The 24,563-nt window shown below is 43.2% G+C and overlaps 1 protein-coding gene across 1 annotated transcript in view; it reads left to right on the top strand.

Annotated features, from left to right (window-relative positions):
- LOC126413013 (lactase/phlorizin hydrolase-like) overlaps positions 1-24,563 on the top strand; it is a 247,660-nt gene that overhangs the window by 26,153 nt on the left and 196,944 nt on the right. The window contains exons 6-8 of the mRNA XM_050082906.1: positions 16,030-16,157; positions 17,927-18,075; positions 22,804-22,910. Coding sequence (XP_049938863.1) covers positions 16,030-16,157; positions 17,927-18,075; positions 22,804-22,910 — 384 coding nt within the window. The remainder of the gene's footprint in view (positions 1-16,029; positions 16,158-17,926; positions 18,076-22,803; positions 22,911-24,563) is intronic.

Raw genomic sequence — 24,563 nt, 5'->3', positions numbered from 1 at the left:
TTTCCGTGTGCTCTTTGCATACAACCTTAACTTTCTTCCCGTTTGCCTCACGTAGTTCATTTCACAACCTTGACTCTTTATTTGAATTACAAACTGCCTTGGCTGCAACTTGCTCTTTTATTATCATCGCGTTTCGCCTTCGTGAGGCACCTTCAGATTATCTTAAAACTTTTCTTTGAGAACATATTAAAGACGAGGAAAAAGCCTTGTGCTAGACTGAAACACTCTTCGAATTAGATGGACCTACCTACAGTGGAAGAAATTTTATCCTGACACTTTTATCTTCAATTCCTGCTTTCTCGATCCAGTTGTCCAATATGCTCATCTTGTCCTTCAGCCTTTCTTCCTGTTTGTTGTCCGTTCTGAATGAAATTTTCGCTTCTTTTTTGTTAAATATGCTCTCCAATTATATGACATAATTCCAGAACATTGCACGACCAGTATTTCTTCGGTGTCTTCTCATCTTGTTGGTTTCTGGGCCCTACCGCTCCATCCATCTCATTAAAGCTGCGTCAAAACCATTTTCTGACACTATATGCCTGAGTATTTTCATCCATTCATTCTTCTTGTCAGGAATTAGCTGAATGCAGTTACCCTTATATACACCATTTTTGAAGAAAGCTAATATATGATTACGAGGGTGGCATGAGGTGTTATCATTTACTGGACCTGTAAACGTAAGTTTCGTAAATTTTCCTGTCCTGAGCGTTTTATTCTTATTTTTGAAACTCAGCCCAAGATAATTTATAACTCCCAGTTGCTCATGCTCCATTGAAAATACTATATTCCTGTATATTTTGTTAAGGTCCCTCCTCAAGTCGTTGATTCCTTACTCCGATCCTTGATACTCTATCAGTATATTGCCAACAATGTTCTGTAGATGCTTATTTTACAACAGCACGTAACATTTTCCTTCAAAAAGAGCTTTATCATGTATCAAGGAGTCCGAGGAACAAATACACTAATCAGCCAGAAAGATGTGACCACCGACCAACTATCGATATAAACCCGTCCAGGCGATATCTGCGTCTCGAAGCGAGGAATGACTGCTAGTCAAGCATGCATGTTGTGTCAGTGAGCGTGCTGTTCGTGAGCAGAATGGGGAAGGCTCGTAATCAGACTTTGACTGAGGGCAGGTTGTAGTGGCCCAGTGGTTCGGCACGAGCATTCCTGAAACTGCACAACTTGTCGGGTGTTCGAGGAGTGGTGTGTTGAGGCTTTTCAACACGTGGCGAAAAAGAAGTGAAACCACGCCCAGAAGTCGCGGGATTGAGCGACCACCCCTCATTCCAGATGTCGGTCGTCGTAGGTTGGTAAAAGGGGACAGGCGGCGAACTGTGGGGAAACTACCATCAAACTTTAATGCTAGGCAGAGTATAAGTGTGTATGAACACACAGTGCACCGAACACTCCTGACTCCTGACGATGTGCCTCCACAAACGATGACCCACGCATGTGGCAATGTTGATACCACGACATCCGCAACCTACGACTGAAATGGATACATGATCCTCAGCACTGAAAATTGGTGCAGTGGCAGAGCGCTGTATGGTCTGGTGAATTCCGATACCTTCTTTCTCATGCCGATGGGAGGGCGCGAATCAGTCACCTTCCAGGGGAACAGCCCCTTGACACCTACTGTGGAACAAAGAGGAGCTGGCGGTGGCTCCATTATGCTCTGGGGAACACTAACGTGGCCATCCATTGGTCCAGTGGAGCTCGTGCAAGACACCTTGACGGCAAGGAGTATCGTACACTGGTTGCAGACCCCGAGCACACCTTCTTGACGATCGTGTTTCCCGATGGCAGTGGCATTCTTGAAAAAGGTAATGCGACTTGTCACAAGGCCAGGAGTGTGACGGAGTGGTTCAAGGAACACAGCGTCGAGTGTCAATTGATGAGCTAGCCCCTCAGCTCGCCAGATCTGAACCCGATCTAATACATCTGGGATTTGATTGAACATGACGTCAAAGCTGATCGGCTGATTTAGGTGACCTGAACGTGCTGAAGTGATGGCAACTCCTTCCAGCGACCTACTGAGGCCTGCCTCATTGCTTCCACGCCATGACGCGTCGCCGCTGTTATCCGTACCAAAGGTGGACATACTGGTTATTAGGCACGTGTTCATAATGTTCTGGCTGATCAGTGTAAGAGAACTGACGAGTGACATTAACAAAACCTAACCGAAGAAACAGAGATTCACGCATCCCCCGCAGTCGCCATCTAGCGGCGTCAGTGCCCCACGCACTAGTAGTCCAGATCTTTGTCGCCGAGGAAAACAGCCGTGCCGTTAGACATGGCAAAATAAAGATTATTTTATACTTACTAACGGTTTATTATGGATTTTGAAAGTGGTAAGTAGACGGATAGGACCTGATTCATAGCAAAGAAGGCTCGCAAAAGAAAGTAACATTCTAATAGAGAGCTAAGGTGTCACTTTTACATCAGTAAAATCGTACGACGATCTCTGTTACTACATCATTTTTTTGCGACTTAATCTACTGTAATTTTTTACCATATCTTTTGTAGGTAGAATCGGTATCACTGTCGGCACCAACTGGTTCGAACCTTACAATGACGACGAGGAAAACCTGGCTGCCCAGGAGCGTGTCTTGCAGTTTGAGGTAGGGGAACTTCACCTTCCTGTAGTGCTCTGCTTGTCCTCGACTGGAGTTTAACTAGTTTCTAATCAATGTTGCATTTGTATAAATAAATCCCTTTTAGTATTCAAACATGTGTAATAGAATAAGTGACTAGCTCTAAGAGTGTTCTTACACATGTTTCCGCATGAACCATGTGTCAAGAGCCACCATAAATCTAAGATGATGTATAGCTCTGGAAGATTCATATTGGCTGGAGGTTTCCAGGCTTTTTATCCCTTTAATCATTTGCTGAAGGATGTCCCACAGCGATCAAAAACATGCCGATTTTGCCCTGTATCATAGTCCTGAAAGGTTGAAACTTCCACTTTGAAAATTGAAGAATGACAGTGCTGAAAAAACTCTTACGTTTTTGATACAGAGACAGCTGAGTAAAGCTGAAAGTACTCAGACAGTTTTATCTTTAGTTATTCTGATCGTCACTAAACTGACACGCAACATTTTAGCGCAATGCAATCTGGCTTTCAATAATACCTACAAAAGAATGGCCCTGACTAACAATAATCTAAACCTTTCATGAATCACTTACCTCACAAAAATCTTCGTTACTCGAATTACTGCAATACAGCGAGCACCAATACTGCCAGCTAAATAAAAGATTCTACCTACTGAAGGCACTAACTACTGATAGGAATAGTCAGCAAATGAAAGATTTTGATACAGAACAAACAATGTATTTACCTTAATAATGTTCAGAAGTCATCATCTTTACAAATTTCCTTTATTTTGGCAGACACCCGTCCAGATCGTCCGGTTATAGTAACCACTCAAAACTGTGGCATCTTTCTCTGCACATCTACAGCTGCTGGCAGCTCACCTTCAAGTGCCCAAAGCTACGCGCTGTTCACACCCAACAGCCCAACACTACACTAGCGAATATTCGAACAATGAGTCCAATCAGCCACAGACTGCACACAGCGCAGTCAGCGATTTTCATACAGAGCACTACGTGGCGTTACCAATATAAAACATAAAAAGCCTACTTACAAAGTCAACGAAAGAACACAGGGTGTATACGACCCCGGACAACCGGGAGATCCGGGAAAAACCCGGAAATTTTTCCATCCGGGAGAAAACCGGGAAAAACCCGGGAATATTTTAGAATTCCGGGAATTTTTCGTTGTTTTAGTTTTCAGTTAAATTTTTGTAATTTTGGTTGGTAAGAATCGATACTCTATCAAAGGATATTATTGTATCACGCCACTGCAGAATAATGCTACAACAACGAAACGTGAACGAGAAAAAGTATGAAAATAAATCATAAATTGCAAAGGAAATGTATCATATACAACAAAAAAACCCAGTGCTCGCACAAGTGTTTGCCAATAGCAAAATGTGTCAAAGGCTTTAGGAAGACTATGCAATGCTTCATACCAACAAACTGCCTCCGATGAGTGTGACGTCACAATTGTTTACAGCAGATTCGTTTTAGCAGTTACGAGCGGGATCATACGCATGCGCAGTTGAGTGGCGTATGAGTTGTATCTTATCCCTCTTCTGGCTACAAAAATGTGGTTGTTGGCTGTGTAAGCAGTCGCAGCAAGCAGCTAGATGCAACCGGGAAAAAATTAACTGTCGCGTCCAAGCTGCCAGATTCACGCATGCGCAGCAGACCCGGAACTATGAAGGGGGGGGGGGGGGCAAACCAAGGTATCTGACCCAGCGAGGGGGCGGGGAGGCGGCAAATTCATGTTCTTGAGGAGAAAAAAAAACCTTGTTTCACAAAGCGCATAGCATCCAACGCACGTTGGTCTATCAATTATTCATATGATTTTGAAACGCATTCTTGGTTTTTGAACACACTATGTAAGTTGATTTCTGAATGAATCATAAGTTGATTTTTGAAAGCGTGCATAATGTACGTGATGTCTATCAGGGGAATCCTAGTCGCGTCTAGAAATAGACTTTCCTGCAGGCAAAGGGGGACCGGGCTATACCCGCTGAGCGGAGTAAAGCCGAACGAGTGAACGCCAGTCGCTGTCTATGTTGTTGATTGGGTTTGCGAATGATCAGCGTTGCTATAATTACCTGGGAAATCCATATATTCAGACCACCAGAGTGGAAATGAACGACTAACAGGAATAACAGGTAAGAAAGATTACGTACTATCTTCTCAGTGGATCCAAGAAAATGAAATTTTGTCAGAAAATCTTTGGCCAGATTGCTACACTAGTAAGGGCCAGTTGTACAGTCCCCGTCTAGCAAACACTTAGGTTCTGTTGTGGAAGTAGCGCGAAAAATGGTTTTTACGAACATAACAACGCCTAACCGGAGAATAATCAGGGACAAGTAAACCAGTGATTCTAGCAGGGTTAGTGAAGTTAACCGGCGAATAAGTTTTGACAAAGGCAGGAATATTTCCAGAATTAGGCATGACAAGATTGTTTGTTAGAACGAGGAAGGAGAAGAAACGGTGACATCACAGAAATTAGGGAAGAATATGACGATTCCAAATATATATAAAAATATCGTACTACTACTTTTCGATCTCATGCTCGAGAAACTGGAGCGTATGAATGAAATGTGAAACTTATTTTCTGACATAAAGGTTTTTGCTTGTAATAGGCATTTTATGTCGGTCTTCGTGAATTATATTCTGTCGTGTTATAAAAATGATAATTTGTGCCAAAACAGTCTCGTTTATTTGGTGTGCGTTACAATTTTTGCAGTGTTAGAAAGGCCTATTTTGTTTTATCTAGCAGACAATGACAAAATAGACGTAATCAGACCGAGAAACCATACCAGTCTTGGGTACTATTTGTATTAACAGCTTACGCAGTATTAGACAACGATATTTCGATTTTTCATGTAGCAAAACGTTTGACGAACTTTGATGAGGTAACAGATTCTTTCGCAGAAAGGAAAGCACGCAATGTAAAGCTGTAGCAATTTTTTTTTTTTTTTAACCGGACGACTGGGAGCAGGAGAGGCATCACAGGGCATTTTAATATCCACTGTCCTGAATATAGTTTGATGGCGTCCAGTACAAAATATACATGTTTCAGTTCCACGGAGCGAAATACAGAGAAGAATGCTGTCTGAAGAGGGGTGGCACAGCACTCTGGCACATGTAAGACCCAATAACATGTCTTACATTTCCTCGAAAATGTATATTTTATATATCAGACTCTCCAGAAAGATGTGCGCTACCAAAGGAACATATTAGGCCTATTGAAAACTCGATTTTTTAAAAAATTTTTAACGTCGTATCTCAAACTCGGAAATATCGTGGATCCGGGGCGGATGCGCAGAGCGGTCTGCGTTGTAGTGGGGAAGTGTGTAGTCTCCACGTGACCCGTGTTTACATTTTGTGATTTGCTGTATCCTCTTCGTTTACTTATCTCACTTCAAATGGAAACAAAACGGATTTCTGTTGCCTGAAACTATCAAGTGAATTAAAATACATTCACATAATTACGGAAGGCTAATATATGTTATTAGTTTCTGATTTTATTTTATTTCCACTTTTCTGCATTAATCGCCTTGTAGAACGATGAAGTTATTTTTGTCGGTTTGCTAAAGAAATTTGGTTTTTATTAACTTTTTACGCTGAGGCAGTCAATCTGTTTGAAAGGAAGTTTTTAGTTCTACACTGTTGGCCAATTTCAACTGCTTGCTGCATTTCAAGTGCACGTTCTCCTCTTCTAGCACGTATGGTACTATGCCATAATAAAGAATCAAAAATGAATTAATACAGTACTGGTACTCCAAGAAAATTTTCATCCCGAAACCCACGCTGAAAAGCTTAATGTCAGATCGAGGGGAATCTGGATATACGAATGTGCTCTTTAAGTATGCACTTTAAATGTGCCATTTTAGTGTGGCTCACGAAATTACGATGCTCTTGGAGCGTCCTCTGATGTGTTGTTTCATTTATGAGATAATGTAAGATCTTTTAATGTTATACACGTACGAATATACAGGTTTCCTGCGTCATAGCAGCTGTCAAAGCGCGGTGGCCCCTGTTATCGGGCGCTCTCTGACGACTACTGAAACGAACCTATTTCTAACAGATCGCGGGAAAATATTGCGAATGGTGGTTTGAAAAGCGTTACTTTCAAAGTAAATTTCCATTTACGCAAGTTGAACTAAGTGAGAGAATGTACGATGAATTTCTTAAATCGCAGAGCGTTTGATGACGAGCCATTTCGAACCCAGAGAATCAGACATTCATGTCGTTATGAGCAAATTGATGTAGTGCTACGGGAAGCTCTCTCTCCTCTGCGGCAGATAATTTATTTGTGGAAAACTTTGCGGACAAGTCACTGGACTCGGCTAAAACTTTTACTGGCACATTTGTCTGATATATGTTAAAGTGTACCACGCGCAATAAAGATCAACATTGTATGTGAAAGCTTAGCTTCTCTTGCAGCTTATTAACCTTAGAGACTAATATTATATGTGAAAGCTTTGCTTTTCTTGTAGCGACACTATGTATATTAATTTAAAACATTAGCTTTTCCTGTTTGTGTATACGCGCTACTTAACAGTGATGTTGCCATTAGCTGACTACATCACTTGTCCTGTGGTCTAAATAAACGTTGTCATCTACTGGCGGGATCACGTGACATGAGCTATGACTGGCTTACAAAAGCGCATCTCAATCTTGATTACAGTGGTTTGGAAAGTAAGATGCGGTGTTTGGTGGAATTCGAATTTATACTTTCGTAATACGAAAATATGCAGCGTACATGTTACTGCACATCAAAAATCTTTCCAGAAGTTGTTCTCTTCCCTGAGTTTTGCTTTTCAAAGTGCGTTCGCAGCTCGTGGTCGCGCGGTAGCGTTCTCGCTTCCCGCGCCCGGGTTCCCGGGTTCGATTCCCGGCGGGGTCAGGGATTTTCTCTGCCTCATGATGACTGGGTGTTGTGTGATGTCCTTAGGTTAGTTAGGTTTAAGTAGTTCTAAGTTCTAGGGGACTGATGACCATAGCTGTTAAGTCCCATAGTGCTCAGAGCCATTTCTAAAGTGCCGGGATATTCTACGCCCATGTATAAAAACATAACCATTCAAAGGATTGATAAGTTCCGAGGGAAAATATACTGTCACTTAATAACACGGAAAAAGTGTGTTTTCATCCGGGAGAAAGTGTATTTTTAACCGGGAAATCCGGGAAAATTCCAGGAATTTTTTTTCCTTGTCCACGTATACACCCTGGAACACTGTACAGTCGGGTTTTTCAAATGGAATACAGTGTAGAATATATTATTTATTCCCATTGAACATCGCAAATGATACCTAGATACGTATAACGTTAAGGAGATACAACAGGAATGAGGCAAGCTACACTCCTGGAAATTGAAATAAGAACACAGTGAATTCATTGTCCCAGGAAGGGGAAACTTTATTGACACATTCCTGGGGTCAGATACATCACATGATCACACTGACAGAACCACAGGCACATAGACACAGGCAACAGAGCATGCACAATGTCGGCACTAGTACAGTGTATATCCACCTTTCGCAGAAATGCAGGCTGCTATTCTCCCATGGATACGATCGTAGAGATGCTGGATGTAGTCCTGTGGAACGGCTTGCCATGCCATTTCCACCTGGCGCCTCAGTTGGACCAGCGTTCGTGCTGGACGTGCAGACCGCGTGAGACGACGCTTCATCCAGTCCCAAACATGCTCAATGGGGGACAGATCCGGAGATCTTGCTGGCCAGGGTAGTTGACTTACACCTTCTAGAGCACGTTGGGTGGCACGGGATACATGCGGACGTGCATTGTCCTGTTGGAACAGCAAGTTCCCTTGCCGGTCTAGGAATGGTAGAACGATGGGTTCGATGACGGTTTGGATGTACCGTGCACTATTCAGTGTCCCCTCGACGATCACCAGTGGTGTACGGCCAGTGTAGGAGATCGCTCCCCACACCATGATGCCGGGTGTTGGCCCTGTGTGCCTCGGTCGTATGCAGTCCTCATTGTGGCGCTCACCTGCACGGCGCCAAACACGCATACGACCATCATTGGCACCAAGGCAGAAGCGACTCTCATCGCTGAAGACGACACGTCTCCATTCATCCCTCCATTCACGCCTGTCGCGACACCACTGGAGGCGGGCTGCACGATGTTGGGGCGTGAGCGGAAGACGGCCTAACGGTGTGCGGGACCGTAGCCCAGCTTCATGGAGACGGTTGCGAATGGTCCTCGCCGATACCCCAGGAGCAACAGTGTCCCTAATTTGCTGGGAAGTGGCGGTGCGGTCCCCTACGGCACTGCGTAGGATCCTACGGTCTTGGCGTGCATCCGTGCGTCGCTGCGGTCCGGTCCCAGGTCGACGGGCACGTGCACCTTCCACCGACCACAGGCGACAACATCGATGTACTGTGGAGACCTCACGCCCCACGTGTTGAGCAATTCGGCGGTACGTCCACCCGGCCTCCCGCATGCCCACTATACGCCCTCGCTCAAAGTCCGTCAACTGCACATACGGTTCACGTCCACGCTGTCGCGGCATGCTACCAGTGTTAAAGACTGCGATGGAGCTCCGTATGCCACGGCAAACTGTCTGACACTGACGGCGGCGGTGCACAAATGCTGCGCAGCTAGCGCCATTCGACGGCCAACACTGCGGTTCCTGGTGTGTCCGCTGTGCCGTGCGTGTGATCATTGCTTGTACAGCCCTCTCGCAGTGTCCGGAGCAAGTATGGTGGGCCTGACACACCGGTGTCAATGTGTTCTTTTTTCCAATTCCAGGAGTGTATATTAGGGCTCAAATGGCTCTGAGCACTATGGGACTCAACTGCTGTGGTTGTAAGTCCCCTAGAACTTAGAACTACTTAAACCTAACTAACCTAAGGACAGCACACACATCCATGCCCGAGGCAGGACTCGAACCTGCGACCGTAGCGGTCGTGCGGTTCCAGACTGTAGCGCCTTTAACCGCTCGGCCACTCCGGCCGGCTATATTAGGGGCAGTAATCAGCAGGGACATGAAATTTAAAGATGACAAACGTTTAGTTGAAGATACAGGTGTTAGGTAGGGTTTGTGTTCCAGCCAGGATACCGAGACACTGTCGTTTGTGTAGTATATGGATCTAGGCCTATATCTGACGCTGACAATTTCGAAAGAAGAGCAACAGGAATGATAATAGTATTGCTTCATTAACTAGAGAATGTAACAGAATCAATGAAAAATACCAGCGTGGGGACACATTTAAAAAGGAATTTATTAGTATTATAAGAGTAGACGCTGTCAAATTTGAGCAACTTTAAAGTTCAATGTAAAATTTATTTGAGTTGATGCACATTTATAAAATGATCACTCGTTTCGACTGCTCTAGGAATCATACGCAATAGATAAACATATCCTTATAATGAGCAAGTCGTCACATGTAATACCGACATATACTGTGTTATTAAAACTCATCCGATATATGTTTCTACTCCACGTGACGAGTTATTCGTAGTAAAGATATTTTATTTATTTTAAAATGATTGCTGGAGCAATCGAAACCAGTCATCATTTCACGAATGTGGAATAAAGATAACAAAAAATATTGCACTTATTAGTATTTCACGAAATTTTTCATAGAAATTTACCTGAACTTACCTTCGAAGTATAATCGGAGACTTTTATCCAGCTGCATACATTTCAGACAGACACTAATAAGTTAAATTTAGTTTACTAAGAGGCAGCCATCAGTATGGTTCGGACGTTACAGATGCAGCTATAGCTATTGTACAAACCAGCTGTAGCCAATTAGCTCTATAAGCATTGTATTGTATTGTGCTGTATTAAATTAGGGACCTAGAAAAACAGGAGAGGCCTCGTCCCGCCGGAGCCCTCAGTGGTTCAGAGCCCTCAGTGGTTCACAACCCCACAACAGGCCACAGCAGTCTACCCATCCCATCGCCGTCCCTCAACAAACCCAATGTTATTGAGCGGTTCGCCCCCCCTCCCCCCACTGGATCCCCCCCCCCCCTCCTTCCGGAAACGTGTCTCATACTAGATGAGTATAGCCCCAAATGTTTGCGTTGTAGAGTAATCATGGTGTACCCGTACGTGGAAATGGTGTTTGCGTAGTAATCGCCAACATAGTGTAGCTGAGGCGGAATAAGGGGAACTAGCCTGCATTCGCCGAGGTAGGTGAAAAAACCGCCTTAAAAGCCATGCACGTGCTGGCCGGCACACCAGACCTCGACACGAATCCGCCGGGGGAATCGTGTCTTGGACCGGCATGCCCTCCCGCTCAGGAAGCGCCTATAAAGATAACTTCTTAAACATAGTGTTTTCTTTATTGTGTGTATCATTACTGTTCGATTCGTTATCAGGATGCATGAGAGCTGTCTCACGACGTTAAAAATTTAATAAAAGAAGGATGAACTGTAATTATGCATACCAGCCATTAACAAAAAAAGTACGCATTGACAGGTAATAATAAATTAGTGATTGGTAGAGCAGTTTCACGTTTGAGAACAAATACTGAAACTTGAAACTGACTGCCGGAAAAAAAATAGCACAAGCTTTAAATTGTTACAACAGTGCACATAGAGTACATAAAACGAATAAATTTACAGATAAGTAGACAAGGGCTTCTGATGTACCAGGTATAGACCCACGCTGAAACACCCATAGGAGTACATGATGTAGTCTCTACGGGCGGGATTGTAGGCTCTGACTCTTGCAAGAGCTGTTGGCTGTGAGTCGCACGAATTACTTCATGCCCCACAAGAGCTCGATTGGACACAAGTCAGAGATGGCCAGGGAAGTTGCTGCACGTCTTGCAGAGCACGTTGAGTTTCACAGGCAGGTTTTGGGCGAACACTGTCCTATTGGAACCACATATCACCTTTCTGTTGCATGAACGTTAACAGAACTCGTCTAGCAACATTCTGCATGTACCGAGTGCGGGCTAGCGTCCCCTCCATAAACACCAAACGTGAAGAAGAGTTGTGGCTTATTGCCCCCCAGACAACAATGCCTGCGGTGCCGCCAGTGCGTCTTGGACGAATGCACTCTACGACACAGCGCTCACAATGTCTACGTCATACGCGTAAACAACCAACACTCGCGCGCAAGCAAAATTTGCTTTCATCGCTGAAGACCATCGCACGCCACTTCATCTTCCAAGTGATCCTCTGACGGCAGCAGTCAAGTCGTGCTTGACGTTGCAGTGGTGTGAGTGGAAGACGGGCTAGAGATGTACACGTTTGTGGTCCCACTGTAATATCCGGTTCGCAACATTCGTGTTGACACGTCTGGACTCACAAGCCCTCTTATATGTGCTGCCACAGCCGTGCGATCTGCCACTGCTGCGCTACAATACAACGATCCTGGCTGGTGTCTGTGGTGCGTGGACGTGTAGAACCTCGGGTACAGTTGTGAGAATGGTCGGGTGACCACTGACACCAGCAACATTGCACGGCTGACACAGCACATCTAACTTGGCTAGTAATTCTCCGAAAGGAACATCACACCACTCGGACGACCACGATTTGACCCCTTTAAAATGTTCTCAGCTGGCTGTAGGAAGCACATCTCCGGGGCATGGTTGCCTGCTTGATTCTTACGCCACTCTGAGGCTTCTGGCTGTGAGAATTGCCTATTAAAGGTTAGAAACAGGTGACGCTGTGGTAGGTATGTGTTGGCGGACGACGTTGAAACTATTATCAGTACATCTGCTATCCCCCAGGAGGCGTATGTTGTCATCGGGTCAAAATCAAATGGTTCAAATGGCTCTGAGCACTATGGAACTTAACTTCTAAGGTCATCAGTCCCCTAGAACTCAGAACTACTTAAACCGAACTAACCTAAGGACATCACACACATCCATGCCCGAGGCAGGATTCGAACCTGCGACCGTAGCGGTCGCGCGGTTCCAGACTGTAGCGCTCGGCACTACGGCCGGTGGGTCAAAATCAAATCTTATTTCCAGGTATACTTTTTCCGGCAGTGTAAAAAACTTACTTTACGTATGCAATTTCAATCTTTCTCGGCGTATTCCCGTTATGAATTCTTCTAGGGTTATCAGCCGAGTGGTGGCGTTATCTTGTCGCAATGTTTCAATGAGTTTCGTACCCATCATCTTCTGGCTACTAGGCCACCCACTCGGCACCAAACGTGACTTTGAACCCAGACGGACAGTAGGTGGAACGTCCCACAATGTTGTTGACTGATTGCCACGATCGCCGCTGGAGATGACGGAGGTAGGTGCAGCGCTGAAGGACCATGTCTCTTACCCCTGCGATGTTCTGTTGCTGTGGTGGATGCACTTTAGGACACTGGTTTCCATCCGCCATTTATTTTTCTTCTGTAGACCAAAAAACATCGGAGATAGAGGGCTCTGACAGAAAAGTAAGCTTTGGATGGATAACTGTGATCAAAGCCGTCATCCACATATACTACAGAGCATCCCATTCGTAGCAGACAGGGCCTTTACACGCAGCAACTAGCTCTATCTTCCCCACTTGCATTGCGGCAATCGGTCGCGATGACTGAATAACAAACAACATTGCGAGACATTCCGCCTACGGTCTCTCAGGGTACAAGGTCAGGATTATTGCCAAAGAGGTTGCCCAGTGGAAGGCGCTGGCCGCTATAAATTCGACACTCTGTATCTCCATTGTATGACGTTGCCTGGCATAGGTTCCAATCCTAGATTTGTTCTTCAAGGTACCCTCTACAGCCCCTCGAAGTTTGTCACAACATTTCTGGGACATCTTGTGTATTGGCATAAATTTATGGTTTCACCAACTGTATTCCACAGAATACCGGTATTCTGTGGGAAGTAGCTATTAATAACGTGGCGTTTTTAAGGCATTTTGGCGTTACTAATTGGTTTTAAATTTTATTATGGTATTCGTGATATTAGTTATGATCTGAAATTGAAGCTTTCACTGAATAGAACAAGCGTTCCTCACTTTTTTACGTTTTTATTAACTCTCAAAGCAAAATATACGTTCCACTAAAGTACCAGGCTTCTCACAGTATCCGTTAGAGGAACAGTTCAGTAAAACTTGACGGATAACGTGAAGACAGACTCGGGTCTAAAATTGTTGTTTATAGCAAACGACAGTTTCAGAAGGTAGCTATGAATGTGAGACAGAGTTCCTCATTAATTCATACCTTATTCCTCGATTTTGCCCTGTGTTTTAGGTTAAGACGTAGAGACGAGCTTATACAGGGTGTTACAAAAAGGTACAGCCAGACTTTCAGGAAACATTCCTCACACACAAATAAAGAAAAGATGTTATGTGGACATGTGTCCGGAAACGCTTAATTTCCATGTTAGAGCTCATTTTAGTTTGGTCAGTATGTACTGTACTTCCTCGATTCACCGCCAGTTGGCCCAATTGAAGGAAGGTAATGTTGACTTCGGTACTTGTGTTGACATGCGACTCATTGCTCTACAATACTAGCATCAAGCACATCAGTACGTAGCATCAACAGGTTAATATTCATCACGAACGTGGTTTTGCAATCAGTGCAAAGTTTACAAATGCGGAGTTGGCAGATGCCCATTAGATGTATGGATTAGCACGGGGCATTAGCCGTGGCGCGGTACGTTTGTATCAAGACAGACTTCCAGAACAAAGGTGTCACGACAGGAAGACGTTAGAAGCAATTGTTCGCCGTCTTAGGGAGCACGGAACATTCCAGCCTACGACTCGCGACTGGGGAGACCTAGAAGGACGAGGACACCTGTAATGGACGAGGCAATTCTTCGTGCAGTTGACGATAACCCTAATGTCAGCGTCAGAGAAGTTGCTGCTGTACAAGGTGAAGTTGACCACGTCACTGTATGGAGAGTGCTACGGGAGAACCAGTTGTTTCCGTACCATGTACAGCGTGTGCAGGCACTATCAGCAGCTGATTGGCCTCCACGGGTACACTTCTGCGAATGGTTCATCCAACAATGTGTCAATCCTCATTTCAGTGCAAATGTTCTCTTTACGGACGAGGCTTCATTCCAAAGTGGTCAAATTGTAAAAAATGGTTCAAATGGCTCTGAGCACTATGGGACTCAACTGCTGAGGTCATTAGTCACCTAGAACTTAGAACTAGTTAAACCTAAGGACATCACAAACATCCATGCCCGAGGCAGGATTCGAACCTGCGACCGTAGCGGTCTTGCGGTTCCAGACTGCAGCGCCTTTAACCGCACGGCCACTTCGGCCGGCGATCAAATTGTAAATTTTCACAATAAACATGTGTGGGCTGACGAGAATCCGCACGCAATTGTGCAATCACGTCATCAACACAGATTTTCTGTGAATGTTTGGGCAGGCACTGTTGGTGATGTCTTGACTGGGCCCCATGTTCTTCCACCTATGCTCAATGGAGCACATTATCATGATTTCATACGGGATACTCTACCTTTGCTGCTAGAACATGTGCCTTTACAAGTACAACAACATGTGGTTCATGCACGATCGAGCTCCTGCACATTTCAGTAGAAGTGTTCGTACGCTTCTCAACAACAGATTCGGTGACCGATGGATTGGTAGAGGCGGACCAATTCCATGGCCTCCAAGCTCTCCTGACCTCAACCCTCTTGACTTTTGTTTACGGGGGCATTTGAAAGCTCTTGTCTACGCAACCCCGGTACCAAATGTAGAGACTCTTCGTGCTCGTATTGTGGACCCCTGTGATACAATACACCATTCTCCAGGGCTGCATCAGCGCATCAGGGATTCCATGCGACGTAGGGTGGATGCATGTATCCTCGCTAACGGAGGACATTTTGAACATTTCCTGTAACAAAGTGTTTGAAGTCATGCTGATACGTTCTGTTGCTGTGTGTTTCCATTCCATGATTAATGTGATTTGAAGAGAAGTAATAAAATGAGCTCTAACATGGAAAGTAAGCGTTTCCGGACACATGTCCACGTAACATATTTTCTTTCTTTGTGTGTGAGGAATGTTTCCTGAAAGTTTGGCCGTACCTTTTTGTAACACCCTGTAAAGTCTACTACACAGCTCGCTATATTGCGAGACAAGGAGGTTAGTCAGATCCACAGTAACTGCACATTCAGATTAATTACCATTGTTCTGATGCACCAGCGTACCTGATCCTGGTTCTTATCTGGTTTACCACGCACGTTCAGGCAAATGCTGGGCTGGTCGTCAATCTCCACCTCATAAAATACAATACACGAGCAGTTAAGATATGATAATCCGGAGAACAATAATACTCGTTTCGTAACTGATGTGGCACGTAACTTAACTCCCTAAGGTCAACTGACGATCGTGAAAGTGTGTCCACTCGAAAATCTCGAATAAAATAAGTTTGTAATATCATGAAAACAGCGACCTTAATGGAATTGGCCAAACGCTAGGAAAGAGAACATAAGTTAAACGCACAGACAGGTTTCAGTATCCGTGTGTGAAGTAGATATCATACGGTACATTTTTTACAGTTGGGCCTGTTCACGAACCCTATCTTCGTGGATGGCGACTACCCTGCTGTGGTGCGACAACGTGTGGACAACAACAGCAGGGCCGAAGGTCGACCCAGGTCTCGTCTCCCCAGCTTCACAGAGGAGGAGTAGAGGATGATCAACGGTCAGTACACCTGCTAAAGGGGCAGCAAGTGCAGTCATACTTCCTGTCTTCAGTTCTACTACTCATTCCTGCAGCCCCTCCTGGCACTGTGCATTATTTTCTATTCCACATTACTGTATTCTGCCTTGGTTGAATGCTGGAAAAATTGGTACTCTTGGGCATCGAAGTCAAGTGTACAACACGAGCGATCTATGTCGAATGCCTCACAGTCGAGGCAGCTAATTAAGATGTTGTTTTCTGCGTTTCCAAGGGTATATCATACAATGCCATAAATAGTACTGACTCTGTTATGATATCTAGGGAGAATACAGTTTCGTGAGGGAAATTAAATCCTCGAATATGAACTGAGGAAAAGTGCTTACAGTTTTGTTGGGAGTACAGCCTGTAGCCAAAAGCGGAATAAAAGAATTTCGTCCAATAACATGGTCAGACAAGCGTTAAACTTTACAAGAAAACCTGTGATGTTGAGTTCCACTTCAAGCGGTATTGCACAAAATGTAAGAAAAGGACATCAGTAAGGAAGAATGCCCGGTTTGACACGTGAAAGTTGAGCATTGCTCGGTGAGGGTCTATACACAAGAAACCACTGCTTCTGAAAGTGAAGAGTCTATCATGACCATGTGTAACTATTACACTCTGTCGCGAAGTGTGTTATGTCATTGTCACAAACTAAAATGTCCCCATCGGTCGTCAGAACAAAGCCGTAGAAATTGACGTGTCGTACGCCGCGACTCGTATGTACGCCAAAGGACATTTGGCTCTGCCGGACCTGTAGGGGGAATCGAAGAAATGCATTGTCCTTCTTGTGTACTATGGGGGTAAGGCCACTCCTCATAAAGCATTTTATTTTACCTGGTACATAACAGACAGGTGGAAATCGTATCGAAATTTGCGAAAAAAAGTATCGGCTACGATTTCGTCATCCACTCTATAAAGTTAGTTTCATCTGACGATTGATCTGTCACCACGCAAAACACTGAGAGTTTATGGAAATCTTAAAGTCATCTATAAAGAGAGAAGGTCGTCCGAGGGAAATAGATGACTATATATACTTGTATTCCAGTACTTACATTTCCATAACTTACATCTGTCAGGGAAATACCTGCTATCGCAAATTCTCCCAATATTTTACAGAGCCATTACCCCAATTTGTCTTGACTACGGAAAACAAAGAAAGCTGCCGGCTGCATGGACCACACGTGATATTTTGCACGGTGAGAATGTCGCTGACAACTGCAGTAAGTATTATTACTCCTCTTTTTATTACATCGCTTTAACTTGAATGTGTACTATTATGCTTCCATTGATAATTTGCCGACCGTTGTGGACGAGTGGTTGTTGGTGCTTCAGTCTGGAATCGCGCGACCGCTACGGTGTTCGGTTCGAATCCTGCCTCTGGCATGGATGTGAGTGATGTCCTTAGGTTAGTTAGGTTTAAGTAGCTCTAAGTTCTAGGGGACTGATGACCGTAGATGTTAAGTACCATAGTGCTCAGAGCCATTTGAACCATTTTCTTGATTATTTTCTTCAGTTCACAGTGCGTTCGTCTGTGTTGGCAAAAATCCGACAGTGAGGCATTCGGTATATGTCATTCGTACTGCATAAGTGACTTCGATACCCAAGCCTTCTCCCAAATTACCGAATGCTTTTGCCAGTGCTTCCTCCCATATTTCTACATATTGTAGTTCTTTCTGTCTCCTGCAGTTTCTGGTTTCATGGCAAATGTACTAATCTCTCCCGTATCTTTCGCAGGATCTGCGGACTTCCTTGCATTTAACTCGTACACAACTATGCTTGTGAGGTCTGCTGAATTTGGTCTGTCGCCCTCGTGGGGTCGGGATACGGGAACCTACAGGTGGTACAACCTCTCGTGGCCCGCCAGCGGGGCCACGTGGCTACGGGTGAGTCAGTTGCGGATGTTTCCGTGGTTGCCACATTAACTATGCATGCAATCATTGTTTCTAATCCGAAAATCCCTGCAACGCGTTCGTCATAATCTTTCTGCTCTTACCTATGACTGCAAAATAGAATATAACTTCTCACGAGCTTGCGGCCAACGTCAGATCACGTGACGGGGAGTGACAGTTATTAGAGACAAAAATTTTCGCAAAGCTTTCCAATGATGGTAGGTGTCATTTAAAGCTGGCTCTTCACCCGAGAAGTGGCAGGCGATCATTCAGCACGATAGGCCTAGCAAAATTGATTCGCTTCCAAAAGCGCTAAGAGAGATTCATTGTTACGTTTTAATTGTTGAAAAACGGGCTATCAACTTACTAGCGTATGTAGTAAGCTGCAATCATTGTTAGAAGACCCTGGGAGATCGGTCAACTCTCTGTGTCAAGGAGTCAGTAAATGCTAAAGGACGCCTAGCATTGTTGGGAAGCATAAGCGACCATGACTCGCTAAAACACGTAGGTTGAGTTCTTAAAATAATTATTGTAACCATTCCTTCAGGTATCTTTTGAGATAGAGCACATTATATAGTCTACTCAGCCAGGAGTACAAGAAAGAACATAACACAACACTAAGAGGTGGTTTATGCTACCAACTACCATCAAGACTCTTCCTTAGTTTCAGTTCGCCATGAGTTAAGATATGTATTTGGTAAGGATATCAGATGCTTAAATTTGTAACAAGAGATACACGCTTACAATCAATTACAACTTGTCGTGCTAGTGTACAATGAAAACTGCAACTTGCCATGCAGCGTACAGGAATGTTCAGTTCTTGAATCTATGTAATCAGATAATTCATATTTTTATTATTCAGGTACGTTTTTAATTTGTCTTAAATTCGTAGGGTCTCCACGTTTCTTAACTTATTTTTGTAGAGAGCTGGTTGAAAACCACTGCACTGGATTATGTAACTCCACTGTGAACAAAGCCAAGGAGAGAAAATCTATACGACTTTTTTTACGTCTAGCAATCCGATTGTGAAAATCACAGTGTAGTTGAAACACAATTTTAATATCAGCAACAAAGACCATTAAGGAGTAAATGTACTTGGAAGTGAGTGTAATAACTTTGAGCTCCTCAAAATGATAATTTCACGGTGTTCGATCCCCTACTTTACACTGTATTATGCGATTATGTACTTCACACAGTATTCTTACTGCTTGTTCTTGTAAAATATACACGTTTTTCATATCGTGTTCACTGCCGCAGGACATAAATTCACAAGGCGACACTCTGTGAAAACATGCATCGTAAGCCAAGGCTGTTTATTTCTGAACGATGAGAGATACTGGTCCAGTTACAGAATCAGCTCGTAGCCCATATTTCCAACCATCGTTGAACGTTTTTCGGTTCTGGTGATTTTTGAAACATTCCAATTTTCTTTCAGGATTTTGCCGCCTCGAAATAGATGCCCTTGTATTTTTATACTGCTGTAATGGATATGAGGTACCCGAAGTATCCTATCTTTATCACGGAGAATGGCTACATTGATTCGGGAGAATTGGACGATCAAGGGCGCATCAGCTATCATGGCGTAAGTACAACGAAATAATAATAAGATGAAAATCTTTGTAAGTAATTACTACTCTTCTGTCACGTAAACTGATTCTATCGTCGCATAATGATAAGTGAAAAGCACTATATTGCGTACGTTCTACAGGATATAGCTTATTCTACATCATTTGTAGTTGTTTTTATTTGGAGGATTGTTCAGTAGTCGGAAGGAACAAGGCTGAGAAGTTAACTTAACGTTTCAAAAATTTCGTTTGCAATTTAGGGTCAGATGTAAATTCACATTATTAATCGTAGCTATTTGTTGTTTTTTTTCCACGAATATAGCAAGAGAAACAGAACTCACACATTGACGTACTTCACTATCAAAAACTGAAAATCACATGGGTGCCGCTTAGGTCTGATTGTCATATGTATCACTTTTAGATGAGTACGCACTTTGTCAAGATTACGAGTTCCGCCTGACTATATGCTGACGTTATTTCGTGTTGTAAACACTGTTTGTTGAACCCGATGTGTTGAGTTGACTTTGCTTTCTGTCTCTGTAGTCTACAGTAAGATACGGATAATTGTGCTAAGGTGGCACATATTGTCATATTAACTGGACCTTCCGTCGCTTCTTGGTAAAGCAACATAATAATAAATGAAAAGCACTGTACTGGGTACGTTCTTCAGGATTTGCAGTTTGGTAATCGGCATAGACTGCTGCCGTTGCGGAATATAGTATACTTCTTTCGAGCGTCATGTGTGATTTGTAGCTGGTATTACGTGTAGATCTTACCGAGAAGAAACTAGTATAGAAGACTTAATCTCGACCCGTATTTCAGTATTTCTCGTAAATCTGGTATTATCATAAGCCATCATTAATGGTTCAAAGATGAGCTCCCATTTGGTCTTCGCAAGAAGCATTCGGGAGTGGTATAGTTAGGGGAGGATGACACTCGTGTTCCATGTACATGTACGATAGATGGGGAGAGATAGTATTGAGTTTATGTGTACCTTCAACTACAAAACATGGCCCTTGAAGTTCAGATGTATCTGACTGCTTGCTGCGTATTCTTCTGCATGTTTCCTTTGTCAGCATATAGCAGATGAGACAATGATTGGAAATAGGTTGCGTCCACAGGCACTCCCTTCTTTCCATGAAATAGAAACCCTCGGTAACGCAATATGTGTATCTACCATATTACAGATTGGAGTTCTCCGCCGGGTTTTGCTGTCTGTATGTGCGGTCTAATCTCTGGAACGCTGTATCTATTTTGATACTGTTTTCACTAATAGATAGGCTGATTCACTAGGGCATTAGCGCGTATACCTCGTAAATCCGAGGTCGTTTAGTTGAGCTTTATTCTTACCGATACACTCAAATAACGCTCCTATTGAATGACCCAATTCTGTGAACTGGTCCTCACTTTCTTGTTTATGATTTAGAAGTTTCTCATTAACTTTCGGAAACTGCTGATTACTCGTTTTATTAACAATGCCAACATGGTACTTATGACATTATTAGCATCTCCTACTAATTTACAGAATATTTCAGTCCTACTGCTTCATCAATAAAGCTGTCCTGTTCTAAAGTCTCCCATGTCTGTATTACTCACCACTATTTCAGATTCGTGTTCAGTGACTGTCACTGCTAATGATTATTCATCCTTGTCTATAACATGCTCAATTTCATTTTTTTAAGTAATATGAACACTGGTGCACTGTCTGTAGTCGCATAGACATGTTTTCAGTCATGTCACTTCACAATACATATTAACATCAACCACCAAGCTAACACAATAAACATGAAACTTGTACTTGATCTTCGCACTTCAAACTCGTACTTCGAACTGCCGAAGGTGAAAGATTTACCTCTAACAACATGCTGCAAAGAAAGTAATGTCATATACCTATTCCTGCAAAACCACCTGTAAAACATAAATTTCAAAAAAATGTACGAATAACTGTTTATTACCGCTTGTCTTTTTAAGAAGTCCATAATCAATATTGTAATTACATTAAGTTTTTATATTACATAGGTTGAAGTTTATACATTTTCGTATAGCTATAAAGGAATCGATTTCTAGGTTTTAAGTCTTGAAGCTCTAAGTTGGTGATTTCATATGATCCAAGATCCGTTCGTATATTTCTCTTGGCGTAACCAGTTTTATTGCAAGTGGCAGACGTTTTAAGAGAGGTTTTGTGCATTACGGAGAAGTTTGCTATTCCGGGAAGAGGCCGACACATATTACTTCCTCTCACAAACTTCTTGCGAAGATTCGAGTAATTAGAGCTAATACAGAGCCTTACCAATAATCATTCTTCATACGCGCCATTAGCGAGTGGGACAGGGAAGGGGGGATCAGTTAGTGGTACCATAGGTACACTCCGCCACACACCGTCAGGTGGCTTGCGGAGTACTGATGTAGGTGCAGATGTAGATGTGTATGCAGATGTGTCAGCTAACAGCGTTATATGGTAGACGTAACGCGCATGTATTCTCAGAGGTGACTCGTCACAAAGAGTAATCTGCCTACCACGAATATTCTGGAACAAGAATCCGGAGCAATCATGACTTGACAGTGGGTGTATACGGCAAACGCGACCTTCACGATGTATCACTGAATATTAATTATTATCATATCACTGTCTCAGGACCAGACCGGAAGAACTTGTCAATAGGGAGTCAACTGCAGTCACTATCGCCTTAAATATTTTTTTTCTTATTTCTTTGAGTAATATCTTTCAAAAATAGTTCACCTCTTACCACCTCTTACATTACCATATTCAATGATTAGACATTTCACACTTTCCTTGCCAAAGGTTATTTCAGTAATTACTTTGTAGAACAATTATGTTTAGATGTGGTAAATAATCTAGGAGCAGTGTGCTTGCACAGAACATTATATAGTGGATATTCACGGTATTTCTTTCTCACAGTTCTATATTAACTAACTGAATACGTCATGAGATACTCAACCAGGATGTCATATATGAATGAAACATTACAACGCAAGAGTGACATGTTTTACTTTAGCTCCATATTTTCTCTCACTACTCATGGGATAGACTTAGATTTTGATCAGTTCTTTAATTGGAAGCAACTATTTTACTGAAAAACATGTTTGCCTTGATCTCTTTAAGTGAACTTACCAGCACCTTTTTTATCTATTTCAGCAATACATGGCTGAAATGCTGAAAGCTATTAACGAGGATGGAGCCAACGTAATTGGATATACGGCGTGGAGCCTTCTAGACAATTTAGAGTGGAATTCTGGTTACAAGTAAGTTGATATTGGATGCTACGGCGTGGTGTTCTGTACAGACATATTTCATCCTTTCACTTGTCAGCGGCGTAAGTGGAATGTTTCGATAAGGGCAAAAAAGAACACAATACGTAATACAAGAAGCAGATCCGTAAACGTCTTCAATCTTTCTTACTTCTATGAAATAAATCATTCATTTTGTTCGGTTTTTAAAACAATTAAATTTGTATTTCCTTCAAATTTCGTATTATGCAACAACGAGATGAAGACTTGATCCTACTTCCCGAAACAAAACTGGATATTCCAGACTTTGGGGAGGAGATTACATTAGAACTTCCTGCAGCTGTCTACCATTTATACCCCTCTGACTTCAAAAAGGCAACATTATACCGCAAACGGTCACTTTCGTACTTTCCTTGTCACATCATCAAGCGTCAATGTCATGCCACAGGACTAACAGGGTTCAAATGGCTCTAAGCACTATGGGACTAAGCATATGAGATCATCAGTCGCCTAGACTTAGAAATACGTAAACCTAACTAACGTAAGGACATCACACACATCCATGCCCGTGGCAGGAGTCGAACCTGCGACTGTAGCAGCAGTGCGGTTCCGGACTCAAGCGCCTAGCACCGCTCGACTACAAGGTTTTAAAATGGTTCAAATGCCTCTAAGCACTATGGGACTTAATATATGAGGTCACCAGTCCCCTAGAACGTAGAACCACCTAAACCTAACTTGCCTAAGGACATCACACACATCCGTGCCCGAGGCAGGATTCGAACCTGCGACCGTAGCAGCAGCGCGGTTCTGGACTGAAGCGCCTAGATCCGCTCGGCCACAAAGGCCGGCGACTAACAAGGAAAAGGCGCCTTTCGCGACACCTAGTTCGATAAGACAATCTCATTTCTCTAGCCGCGACAAACGGAAACAATGGATTTAACTTCAGACTTCTGCTTCTATTGTCTCCTCATAATGAATACGGTTAATGCAGGCGACGAATTCCTGAACTTGAGCGCCGGAGAGTTTTCTTGCCGTTTTGTTTCCGCTAAATTTATTCCCTTGCTCGATCCTGCCCACTTATTACTGTCTCAAGGCAAATATTGAGCTTGTCAGTGAATAGCTGCTAATAGTCACAATGAAGTCTATCAGTGGTGTTATCAAATATGGGATAAGAAGATGGGTGCTTATTGCCCTCATGATGAGCAGTTGTGTTTAAACTTCTCAACTGGAAGTGCTGTGAAAATTCGGAGGAGAACGAAGACTAGTGTATGCACAGTATATTAAAATTTATAAAACAGAGTCCTGATGATTTCTTGCGACGATTTTTTTCCATTAAGTTAATTGGTAGATCTTGGAATCTCGTGTTCGTGTTTTCTCACTAACGTATGACATTGTGTAAGGCTAACAAAGATTCAGTCTGTGGAATATCGTATATTGGAGTCGACTCGATAAAAATAATACAATATCGCTGGAACTTACAAGTAGTAAAGATTTATGAATCTGACAGAGATTTTTAAAACATTATGCTATTATAAAAACGTTAGCTACCAGCAATGTTACTGGTATCCCCACTGTTATATGTATGAAGTTAGCTAACGAAATGCTAACGCAGTGCTGTAGTGTAACTACTTTGTAACTGCCAGCCCGTGGAGTATAGTTTCAGTTGTG

This window comes from Schistocerca serialis, chromosome 7 (assembly GCF_023864345.2).
Source record: "Schistocerca serialis cubense isolate TAMUIC-IGC-003099 chromosome 7, iqSchSeri2.2, whole genome shotgun sequence".
Taxonomy (NCBI): Eukaryota; Metazoa; Arthropoda; class Insecta; order Orthoptera; family Acrididae; genus Schistocerca; species Schistocerca serialis.
The sequence above is the reverse complement of the archived record's forward strand: the minus strand, read 5'-3'. Positions and strand labels throughout refer to the sequence as shown.